The sequence below is a fragment of the Lissotriton vulgaris genome, chromosome 8 (assembly GCF_964263255.1).
Source record: "Lissotriton vulgaris chromosome 8, aLisVul1.2, whole genome shotgun sequence".
NCBI classification, from domain to species: domain Eukaryota; kingdom Metazoa; phylum Chordata; class Amphibia; order Caudata; family Salamandridae; genus Lissotriton; species Lissotriton vulgaris.
This window is the reverse complement of record NC_141696.1, coordinates 222,666,608-222,679,172: the sequence shown is the minus strand read 5'-3', so window position 1 is coordinate 222,679,172 and position 12,565 is coordinate 222,666,608. Positions and strand designations below refer to the sequence as shown.

The 12,565-nt window shown below is 41.1% G+C and overlaps 1 protein-coding gene across 2 annotated transcripts in view; it reads left to right on the top strand.

Annotated features, from left to right (window-relative positions):
• The first annotated feature begins 1,109 nt into the window (after positions 1-1,109).
• The window catches only part of CFAP298 (cilia and flagella associated protein 298), a 70,604-nt gene continuing 59,148 nt past the window's right edge, over positions 1,110-12,565 (top strand). The window contains exons 1-2 of one of the 2 annotated variants that reach the window (XM_086933996.1): positions 1,110-1,226; positions 9,670-9,824. In XM_086933996.1, coding sequence (XP_086790122.1) covers positions 9,686-9,824 — 139 coding nt within the window. In that variant the 5' untranslated portion in view covers positions 1,110-1,226; positions 9,670-9,685. Of the gene's footprint in view, positions 1,467-9,669; positions 9,825-12,565 lie in introns of both variants that reach the window. The other variant, XM_086933995.1, reaches the window with a different exon arrangement.

Here is a 12,565-nt window from a genome sequence, read left to right as displayed (position 1 = left end):
AGCGGGAGGGGGCAGGAACGGGCACACGGACAGCGGGAGGGGGGGCGGGAACGGGCTCAGGGACAGCGGGAGGGGGGGCGGGAACGGACAGAGGGACATCGCGCAACCCACCCCTGCAAAGGACACTTCCGAAATGGCAAAAACAAAGCTTTGAAGAAGAAGAAAAAAAAACACGCCCACAGCCGCATGACGTGGGCAAAAGCCTAAAATTCTCGGGAACGCCCACGAATCTGCTCCGGCTATGACGGACAGATCTCTGTTCCAATGGCTAGCCTCCATTTATGGAACTAGCCAATGCAACAGAGAGGCGGTGACCAAGCCATATACTGTTCTCATTAGATTTCGCCTGCGCGAAACGCTGCTTGCGCAGCTTTCGACAGGCGAAACCTAAAAACCGGGGACATGAGCTACATTTCTTGAAATTTGCTGGGACAGCTGGCAAAATGGGGACGCCTGGTCACCCTAGTTGTGTTACGTATAATAAAGCGAAACTTCGGTTATTTTGCCCACTACCGCAAATAATGTTGACCGTATTCGTGCTGCAGTTTTCTCTGGTTGTTTAACCCTAAAACCACTAGATAAGTCACTTGACACTAGATAAGGTATTTTCTTAAGAGCCCCGCTCCCAACTCGTGTTGAAAGTGATAGCAGCTAAAGGGAGCTGCGCAACCAACCCATGAAAATAAGTACACTTGGAATGAACATGGCCGATCATTGGCAGAGCATACAGGAAGGCAGTCACCAAAACAAAAGATGCAAGCAACTGCTAAGGGGCGGTTCCTTTTTCGATAAGCGTTGCTTTTAAAGAACCCGGCGATCTTGAATTTCAAAAGAAAGAGCATGACTTAAATCAATTAGAAGTAAAATAATTATTAAATAAATGAAATAAAACTAAAATAGGTTTGAAATTAAGAAAGCAATTAAAAAATTACTTAATGTAAAGAAGAACTTATGTTTGTTCGCCAATGTACTTTTTCAGGTGCATTTAACGTTTTGTGGTTGCCTTCTTATCACACATCCAAGTTATAATTGTGATGTTCCGTAGTTTTTCGTTTGGGCTTCCTTTGGTAGGATTCCTGCTTGTTGTGCGTTTCTTTCCAAAGGGAATAGTTCTTGTTTTTTTTAATCTGGGACCTAGCAGCGCTATCTTTGACGTTGCTTGTTGCGCCCTAATTTAGCTGTCTGTTTCGGTGCATGTTCGCGTTACACTAGTTTTGTTGACCCAGGTAAGAGATGAGTGGGGATCCTCGGAAGGGTATGGAGGCAAAAAGAATTCAGGGCACTTTTCACTGACCTTTAGGCGGGAATGCGAGATCGGATCCCGGGAGCGGTGGTGCGTTACCATGACAACTTGACGCTCCACACGAGCAGCAGGCAGTGCAAGGGAAGCAGTCTTGCACTGGCAGTTGCATAGGGCACCGGAGAAAGACGGTAGATACACCGGCAGGGTTCCAGAGACACGCCAGGTAAGCACTCATGGGCACAGCACTCGTATACCCGAACGTCATTGGTTCCCCCGACACTCTCAAGGAAACATGAGTAGGGCGCTTGATGCACTGTATTAATGCGAATGGGGCACATGAGATGTACATTATTGGAGGGACGTGAGAGTACGATACGCAGTTTTGTATAGAACTGACCAACGTCGAACACTCAAGTTTCAATTTCTTAAATTTAAAAAGCATGGAGCACTCCCATAATTGGGAGGGCTAATTGCCCTAAAAAATGTGCGATGATAACACTTCATCATAGAAAAAGATGTCATCCTTCTCATTCCCTTTACTTTAGTGCCTCTTTGTCTTTTTTCCCTCAAACTTGTTATCAACACGTGTATATCCATCTTTCTGCTACCCTTTGGATTAGGGTGTTGTAAACGCTCTGATATTGTTAAAACTGGGAGCATATTTATTACCCGACGAGGTAGATAACAGCCTCATGGTTACTGACACAATTTACATCATACCTATCATTCCAGAAGAAAGAAGTGTCTTATATAACCACTTTCCTCTCTATTTGCCTAAACCGTATTACGAGTAAGACATATGATACCCTCATATTTGACCCACAAAGGGTAAGTTAGGAACTAACACAAGAGCTAACAGCAAAAACAATGGGAGAGGGAAAGCATAACAAAACCCCAACAACTTTTTTTTTTAAATCTCTATCCACAAATGTAATCCTCTAAATTCTTTGGAGGTCCAGCATTACTTTTGGGGGCACCTTTTGATCTGAACCCCCTAATCAAAGGTTCCACACAACCCCCTTCTTCCTAAATCAAAAGATGTTTCTTCTAATACATTACCTACATGGCTGCGGAATGCTCCTTATGCCAAACGGTGCCTCCTCTTCCCTAACGTGCACTTTCATCCTCATCACCATCAGATAACACATATGATGGGGCCACATTCAACAATTCTTATACTGCATTACTTATTCCATCATCCAACATAAAACAGCGAGCTTCCAGTAACGGCTGCTTAGGGTGCCTAGCATTAGACTAACTGCAGAAGGATGTCCACATCTTCTAAAACTGATCTTCACTAAATTCTTTGCTGGAGCAGGAATCAGTTTAAATAAAATGGTTTAACATCTCTATCTTATTCAGAACAGGGTTGATCCTGCTCGGGGTGGGGGGCCTTCTTCTCTTCGACAAACCTTTGCTGCCATTTATGAGAAGATCAGCAGCTAGGTATCACAAAAATCATAATCACAATTCTATTCCTCAGTTTGAGTTCGTTTTCAAGGCTTTTATTTTCATTAAGAGTTTAGTAAAAATCTTTTTAGTTAGTTAATATCCCAGCAAAATTACAGATTTGATGAAAGGGTATGGTTAGATCAAAATCATACCAGCAATGTATCAAGCAAGTTCCATAAAGGAAAGAATCCCTATTTTAAGAATGGGGTGGAAATGATGCTAGTTGGAACCCATAAAAGGTTCAAGTCCAAGAGGATAGAGTGAGATAAGAGCATGAAGCTTAAACTCCAATCAATATCAACAGAACTTTTTATAAATAGCGGTTCACGAAACTCAGTTGAGTCTTTAGCAAATAAGGCAAAAATTACAATGAAGTAGCAAATCGCAATGAGCAATAATTAAAAAAGGATAGCAAATCAGCATTAAGCATTCATCATCCGTCTTCAATGGCATAAAACGTAAAGCGCCTTAAAAGGTATTGGGGGGGGAAAGCGTGTTAACATGCACTAATATAAACAGTTGAAAAGAAATGTTGCAGTTCATGTTTCATCTTCTCTTGTCCAATCGGCTTCCAGAATCCTTCTGAGCACAGACTCTCCTCTTCCTTTCCCAGTAGTGGCACAATAGACTACAAAAAGTTATGGTGAAGTGGGAAACCGAATTAAAATGGTGTCTGCATATGAGGCCTTTCGATTTCTAGACTGCTTTCCCATGAGCATGACTACATTTCTAACCTACTAAAGCAATTTGTATGTTAGTTTAACAATGAACTATATAAAATAAAGCATCAGCAGCAATGGATATTATTCAGCACCACATCGTATAAAATGAGGAAAATTTGTTTAAAAAGATCAACATTTTTTTTTTAATGCATTACATTCTTGAGAGCTTTAGAAAATATTTCAAAACATTATTATTAATCCGAAACATTTTACAAAGTCAAGTGAAGCTTTCATTAAAGCTATTGTCAGGTTAAGGTCAACTTTGTAAACATTTTATGCACTTTTTAGCACATTGGGTAAGCTACTTGTAAAGCAAAGCTGCTTTAGGCATTTTGAGGCCTAAACTGTGTACTGCATTTTGCACATTTCAAATGTGTTGGTTCAATATCATTAATATTGCACATATGACCTTATTTATTTTTTGGATTTTAATAAAAGTCTTGCTTTTCCAAATCAAGGGATACTGACTTTCCTCCAGACAAGGATCTGCGTAATCTGCCAAAAGATGTGCCAATTAAACAGGGCAGAGAGAGGTTTAGACTCTTTATAATGGAGGGCTTGAAAGACTAAGCAGATAGCTTTATAGAAGATGTGCTTCCTAACAGGGAGCCAATGCAGCCCCTTGATACCTTCTCTAACTGATGCATGGTTCGGGATATCAAGAATGTGTGCAGCCACGTTTTGGGTGACTTGTAGCTTGTACAATGATGAGGACTTGATATTCAAATAAAGGGCATTGCAGTAGTCCAAGCGCTGATAGTGGAAAAAAACTCTGAGGGGGGGGGGAAAGGAGGTAGGAGGGAGAAGGGGGGGTTAGTTTCTAAATAAGAATGTTTTCAGTTCTTTGCGGAAGCTCAGGAGGGTAGGGTTGGACCTTAGTGAAAGGGGAAGAGAGTTCCAGAGTTTGGCAGCATTGAGAGAAAAAGACCTACCTCCTGCTCTGGATTTTTAGGTCTCGCCTTTTCCATTCCGAAGGAATGGGAAATGGCGAGAATTCAAGTGCTCAAAATGCTCGTCTAACCAAGGGCTTTTTGGTGCGGTTTTCTTTGAGTTCCCGTGAATCATGTGACCAAACAAGCACGCGCATCAGCCTCCCTCCATCCCTCCTAATTGCATTTTTTCACGGCCGCCAGCACATCAAAGGGCTTCTCCCAGCGTGCGCTCTGCGGCTTCTCCTCCCCTAATTATTCATGGCTGGCCGGCCGTACTTTCAGTTTCCCGGCCGCTCTTGTTTTATTTGAGTATTTTCGCAGGGCTTTGCCTGCAGACTCATCCCCTCTGCTTAACTCGGTTTTAGATACAAATCCAGCTTGTTAGACAGTGTGCATTTTAATGGAGATATGAGAACAACGTGCCTGTTTATTGAACATTCACTTTCAGCGGAGTTCCTCTCATTTGCAGTGCTTTTATAAAAGCAAAAGCAGCTTTACACAAAATGTCAACACTGTTAGGTATTTCGAAAAAACACATGCAGCTACTTAATGAATGGAAGTGCGGGTTATCGGCTTACCACACTCCAGGAAAATACCACAGGCGAACTCAGCAGCACACACATTCGAATGTTGCATAATGAAGACGCACACCAGCACGCAAGAAATGCTGAAATAACAACAAAAGCGAAAGAAGGTAAAGAAACAAGTGCCTGCCTCGAAACATCGCAGTTGCAGTCCGGGAGGTCGTCGGAATCCACGCTGCCGTCATCGGACCCGCTGCCCGCACCGAAATCTGAAACTGCAGCCGCGACCACCATGGCCATCAACGGCTTGAACATCACACATAAGTTTATTGGAAGCAAATCTTCCGAATATCACAGTCGCATGTTAGGTTTTCCCCTTGTAGACACAGCAGTGTGCCAACAGCACTAGTGAGCTTCTGAAACGCTGCCCCGCGCATATCTTACGTATATTGTTACGCGAGCCTCGGCGCAGACACAAGCTGGTCATGTTTCTAAATAAAAATTTTGCTCCACGACAAGTGCCAGGCTAAGTCCCTTGGAATGCGTGGCACAGGCCCAGAGAGCACAGCCCTCACAGTCACAGTGATCGGGGAAAGATGAGGGCAGCAGCGGCGCAACGCAAGATGGAGGCGTCCCCAGCAATAATGACCGAATGTGCGGTATGAATGAAGAGTGACCCCCAGTCCCGCACCTCAGGGACAGGAGAGGCCTATGCTACACAAGGCAGTTGTACTGCCCTCTGAGGACAAAGTGAAATGCCACTGTTCCACAGAGGAAGAGGTCAGCAAACGGAAATGCATCCACGGCGAAAACATGGCAACAGTCACCGCATGCAAAACTCGATTGCTGTTTAATTTCCTACCCCACCACCATACACGCATACAACCACTCACACATACAACCACTCACACATACAACCACTCACACATACAACCACTCACACAAACAACCACTCACACAAACAACCACTCACACATACAACCACTCACAAGAGGGTATCAGGGGATCGTTCATGTAAGAGAAGTGAGATTTCTACTTTGTGTTTTGGCATAGACCTGCAATTTAGGAATCTTGAACCCATTTCATCTATCCTTTGTTTAGCCCTAATAGGGTTAGATGTTATTCTTTTCACTTTTGTCATCTGGGAAAAAGGGAGATGTTGCTTTAAAGATATCTGGTGGAAACTTGAATAGTGTAACATGTTGTTCCGGTCTGTAGGCTTGCGATATACATCTGTTTCTAGTCCTTTCTCTGTCAAGGTGATTTCCACATCTAAAAAAGTGATTCTCTGTTTAGAAATCTCCCAGGTGTATTGAATACGATCATCTAGAGCATTGAGTTGAATTAAAGCTGTCTCCAGTTTTTCTGTTGAGTTTTTCCAAATGATAAGAATTTCACCAATATATCTGACCAATAATTTGATGTTCTCACACCACTCTGTTTTTGAAAAGATATGTTGTTCTTCATATTCTTTCATGAAGATATTAGCGTACGCCAGCGCAGCGCAATTGCCCATGGATGTACCCACGAGTTGTTGATACCATTCTTCATTATATTTGAAATAACTCTGATAAAGGGTGAAAACATGAGTTCCATAAAGAAAGTCTGCAAAGGTAACTCCAAGTTGGTATTGACTATGGCTTGTTCCACGGCTTCTATTCCTGCAGCATGCAGGATTGAAGTATACAATGACTTGACATCAGCTGTATATAAAATTAGACTCTCCTCTTGTTCCACTGTGATTGATTGTAATTTCAACTAAAAATCAGTTGTGTCCTTGATATATGTTCGCATGTTCTTTTTCTGTGGGTTGCAAATATTTGTCAAGAAACTGACCTATTGGCTCATGTAAGCGCGTGTCAAAACAATGGGTCTCATGGGAGGATCTTTTAAGTTCTTATGAATATTAGGAATCCTGTATAAGACCGGGCTTTTCGGATTCTGTTTTGTAAGGAAATTCTTAGTTCTTTCATTGATTGTCCCAACTTCATAAGCCTTATCGATTATTGATTTCAATGCTTTAGTGTATCTTCCAGTTGGGTTGCTATCCAACTTCATATAGGTATTAGCGTTTTGATAGATGTTCCATGACTTTGGTTTCGTACATGGCTGGATTCATAATCACTAATGCTCCTCCTTTGTCTGCCTTGACGCAGGTTATTTTGTTGTTATTAGCCAGTTTCCTTACTGTGTCAAGATCTTTTTGCGTGATGTTATTTGTGCTTTTGCGCTTGCAGTTTAATTTACCTAGGTCCTGTTTGACCAATTTCTCGAACAAGTCTAACGTTTTGTGGCTCACAGGAGCTTGAAAGGTACTGTGAGGTCTCAATCCCATTAATTGATCAGGTTCACTTCTTTCTTGGCTGGGTATGACGTTATCAAAAATGTCTTTAAAGCAACATCTCCCTTTTTCACAGATGACAAGAGTGAAAAGAATAACATCTAACCCTATTAGGGCTAAACAAAGGATAGATGAAATGGGTTCAAGATTCCTAAACAGAGGTTATCCTCAAAAGATAATTAATGAAGCTAAGGATCGTGTACAGAACAAACCAAGAACAGACTTATTAAAAGAACATACGAAAGTGGACAACAAAAGAGTTGTAATTGTATCCAAATATTCTACTCTCAGCACACGTTTCAAAAAAACAATCGGAAAGCATTGGCCAATCCTCAATCTTGAACCAGACTTTAATTCAATTTTTGAATCACCACCATTATTCGCCCATACTAGGGGAAGGAACATGGGGGAAATCCTCAAGAAAAAATCTGTAACAATAAGTCAATTCAAAGGTACAAGACCTTGTCTTAACTGTGGAAAAAAAAAAAACATAATAAGTGGGAACATGATAACACACCCCATGAAGGGATTTAACATCAAACTCCAAGTTACAGCCACCTGTGACACTTCGAATGTAATCTACTTATTGAAATGCCCATGTGGGAAGGTGTACGTGGGCAAGACTGAAAGGAAAATCAAGACTCGCATCACGGAGCATAAGTCAAACATTCACACCCGTAATATGAAATCATCAGTTGCGAATCACTTTGTTGAAAAGCACCACAACATTTCTCAATTAAAGTTCACTGTATTGGAATACATTGAGAAAAGAGAGGGAAGAGACAATAACACATTTTTGTTACAACGAGAGAATGCTTGGATACAGAGATTGAGTTCTACTAAACCAAATGGTCTCAATGATCGGATAGAATTAGCCTGCTATTTGTAAATATCATTAGATACTTGGCAGGATCCTTGGTTCATTTTGGTGCTGACTGTATCGCTGATCATTCATGTGTATTATTGTTATACCACATTGCATTTTACATTTCTAACACAGACTCAAAGACCTGTTTTTTTAATCCCTTTTTTAGTCCCCCTTCTTTTAATATCTTTTCCACGTTTACAAGTTTCCACTTTAAAATCTATTATCAACACATGTAGAAACATACTCTGCATTTTCTCTCGCCTTTGAACATCTTTTTGTGCATTACTATATCTGTAGTGTACTAGCGTCTTTCTACCGCGTAGTTTGTTTTTATTTTTTCTGCCTCTAACATCACGTGACTGAAGAGGCTCCCTATCATTGACAAGTGAGCTGGCAAACAAGGAAACGCGTACGAGCGTTCCAGTAAGCCTGATTTTAACGCGTCGGAAACGAACGGGCAAACTAGGTGAGTTATATATTTTTTGAACCTCGTAACATGAGGTCGAATTTACTCGCATTTGGTCCTTATTATTTTTCGTTCTGGATTTTTCGTTTCTAGAAACGCGAAATATGGAATGGAAAATACACGTAAGTTTGCTTTTCCCTTCTCACATGGCCGGCACGCCATCGAGCTACGTTGAATTTCACACAACTCACGAGGGCACACAATGAGCATGAGTTAGGCACTTGTACACACGTGTCACATACCTATTGTACTTTTTGGTACAGTTTTTTTTGTGTTTATTGAAAAGTGACAGACTGATGTGGGTTTATGGGTTTATTATGTTTGAATCAACAGTGATGCTCCCTGAGGAAGGGCTATTCATTGCCCGAAATGCATAGGAGTTAGTAAAGCATCGATGTCATGAAGAAATAATGATGTTAAATTTAATGAAATGACAAACAAATTTCATTCATGAACTGTAAACCATTTGAATAAAAAGAAAGTATCATATGAATTGAATAAACAACGTGAAGTCCTTAATTCTTACGAAGGAACCCAAGTTTGTGTGCCTGAAGGGGATGCAACTAATGACTCATTAGGAGCACGTTTTGGTAACATTTTACATGACGTCTGAGACGGAAGACGTCACCGTTGGAGCACCACATAACCAGTTTATTTTTTAATTAAACAATCTTTTGAATAAAAAGAATAAGTAGGCTGTGCACCCGCTTAAAAGTTTTACTCACAAAGTTGAAGGATGCAACAAGCTGTCCTTTTATATGGTAATATGATAAAAAACTTAAAGTAGAAAACTTAAAGGTGATTCTTCTCGTGAATATTTAGCACCTGTGTTCTCTATTGTGATGCATGAGAGAGGGAATTAAGGTTACATATTGCACAACCTAAACACTATGAAAGAGAGGACTGTGGATGTAGTATTATTTATTGGTTGAGCCTGTATTGTTTTTTAATTACATTGTGGTTTTAGGTGTTGATTATTGGTATAAATACCCACAGATCATTCAAATCTTTAAAGTCTCTCTTTGATTGTCAATCTCTTCATGATAACTCAACAACTACAAAGTCATTAGCAATGTCTGGTAAATTTTTCAATCTACCTGTATTTTCTGTTTCCCATTTAGACCCTTTTGTGCAATAATGGTTTTGTTGCACGTGAAATGCAGGGACGAAAGCCAGTTTCTGTTTGAGACAACAGTGGAGGTGTCTCTGGAAGAGCTGACAAAAGAAATTACTTGTATCTATAATGAAAGGTTGAAAGTGGAGAGAATATGTTCCGGTAAGGGATTACTGTACCAAAATGTGTTAAGGCAAGAAAAAATCACACCTAATCTGACAAAGAATAGCATATTCAATTATGTAAAATTAGGAACTGCAAACTAGGGTATTGTAAAGTAATTTACGTAGGACGCAACTGTTTGGTATCTTGTACAATACTAAAAATCACTTCCTTTTTGTATACCATTGCCTTTGTTAAGTGATTTCCCCGACAATCGACTCAGAAGATGTTGAATAAGTTTAAAAACGTGGTTATCAGCATGGTTTACAGTGCATAACAAGCAATATAAAGAAAGAATATGTGCCAAGGCAGGCTGACTGGCCCATACGCCAAATGAAAAATGTTTTTATCAAGTTGGTGGGAAAAGTTGGTGTGTCCTCCTCATAGGTACACACTAAGACTCCTTGCTGTGTTTAAACATCCAAATGGTTTATCTTCATATCCAATCAGTCATGGAAGAATGCATGGACCATTGTATGCTGGACGTAATACCTTGTCATGCTCAACTAACGTTTGGACAGAACGCTTTGCCAGTGCCCTGCTTCTTCTTCAGTACCGAACCCATAAAGAAAATGACAATGTAGATCAGTTGGTTTGATATCGATATATGGAACACTGCTAATGTGTGGCAATTCTGTATATAGGTGGTGAGGGATATAGATTCTTCGCTTGAAAAATCTATTCTACAGAGTGGCTTGAACTATATAAGCGTGCTAAAACGTGCTTCGCAACTCTTTCCAGAAAAACGACTGTCAGTATGGCTAGTCCCTGGTCCCGGGACGTAACAGATGGGCCCTGGTAGCATTAAGTTAACAGGAACTTTTCATGATCATGACACTGTAGACCACACACAGGTATACCAGTTTTAGCTGAGGGGTGAAAATGGACAAGTTATGGCCCACACACTCTCAACTTACCTGGAGAGAATGCGAACTAGATACACAATAAAACATGCAATAGACTGCCAGGCATTTTGATTTAATGTTGCGAGTTGCTGGCGCCTTTTTTGCCCAAGTTTGCACACACAAGAAATCCATACTGTCATTATTAAGTCTTTATTTAAAGGCAATTGGAATGCCAAATACACATAAAAGTATTATTGCAGGACACGAATAGTGAACATGAATGCACAGAATTTAAAAATTATTAACCTCATGCGCGCTAGTAGAATTCCGCTCCCTCGCTGAGATTTTTAAAAACGCACTTTACGTGACGAGCTTGGCTCGTCATCAGCGTGCGAGGAGGCTACGCCATGACGAGCCCAGCTCGTCATCAGCGTGCAAGGGGTTACATCAAGCAGCATAGTACATTTTGAGGATTCCTATGTGTGTAACATTAGCTAATAAACTTATAAGCAATAACGTCTGCCGTTCAATGAGGGTTTAATTGTTGTCATTGCATATCTATTTGAACCTCATTTATTTCCCAGTCCTCACCCTGTCTCCGAGACAAGGCTCATACCTTTCTCTGTGGCCACATTGTTATCAGACAGAGCAGCCTTGGTGCAATTACACAAAGCACTGCCCTGCTCTGCTCCTCTCCTTCTGAAGTACCTCAATCTCTCAATTCATATTGTTTAATGGGGGGGGGTCAGTGTTTTGTTCATGATATAAATCAAGTGGGATGTGAAGTGTAAAGTTCATGTACATATTCACTTTAAAGCTAGAATGACTTCCTCCTAAACATCAACCATTCAAGGGAATATGTGAACCTGAGCTATATTATCAGACTACATCAGGGGTCCCCAAACCGGTCCTGGAGGGTCGGATCCATGCCAGATTTTTGGGATATCCCCATTTAGATACATGTAGTTTTTTGAAAAATCTAGCATGGACCCGGCCCTCCAGGACCGGTTTGGGGACCCCTGGACTACATGAATGTCCGCACAAATTGTTGACATGACAATAAACATGAATATATATGAAGTAGTCCGTGATTGCAAACAAACAATGATAATTGAGTCTAAGGCCACAATGTCCAAGTGAGCAAATGCACAATATGGAAGGCATATAAGGCAAAACCCAGGACACAGGTTTGCCTTAGGAGTGACAACAGCATGCCCACTGTAGATGGCAGCTGCTCCCTTGGCCTTATTTGCCATTTTATGGCCTGTCGCCCTCTGACTCCACCAGTGACAGGAGAAACGGCCCATTGAATGAATTAACTCAACAGACTTGGAGGTCCAGGCACACCTCCATTCAGTGTTAAGTATAGCAAAATAAAAATAACCAGGAAGTGTTCAGACTGAAAACGCAATGCCACAGTTTAAAGGCAGGGAGTTCTTTCTCTCAGCTGGTTGTTAGAATTGTTGTGCCCAGCCAGCTTCCGCAATTATGTGGTTGCTCGCCTCTGACTCCACCAGCGAGAGAAGAAATGAGCAGTGCCTATTATTAGGCAGGAAATGTGAAAAGTGGACCTGGAGAGCTTACTGTAAACCATACACTGTATGTCTTTCTCCCTTCCAAACTGGGGTGGCGTTGTGGGCAAAAGAACGATGGATTTAACCCAGATCTTTTGACTGGGGAGAATGTTTGCATTGTCAGCATTCCGTCCATCATTTGTTTGCTGTAACACTTTTCTCCTGTATATGATCATCCGTTACGCTGCATTCCATAACACGATATCTGCACCTTAGTAGTTATCATGCACAACATAGAAAGACTTCCGACATAGGGTCTAAATAAAGACAATACTCCTCCATCCACACACCATACATAGGCCCACATGCATCATTGTGTCAT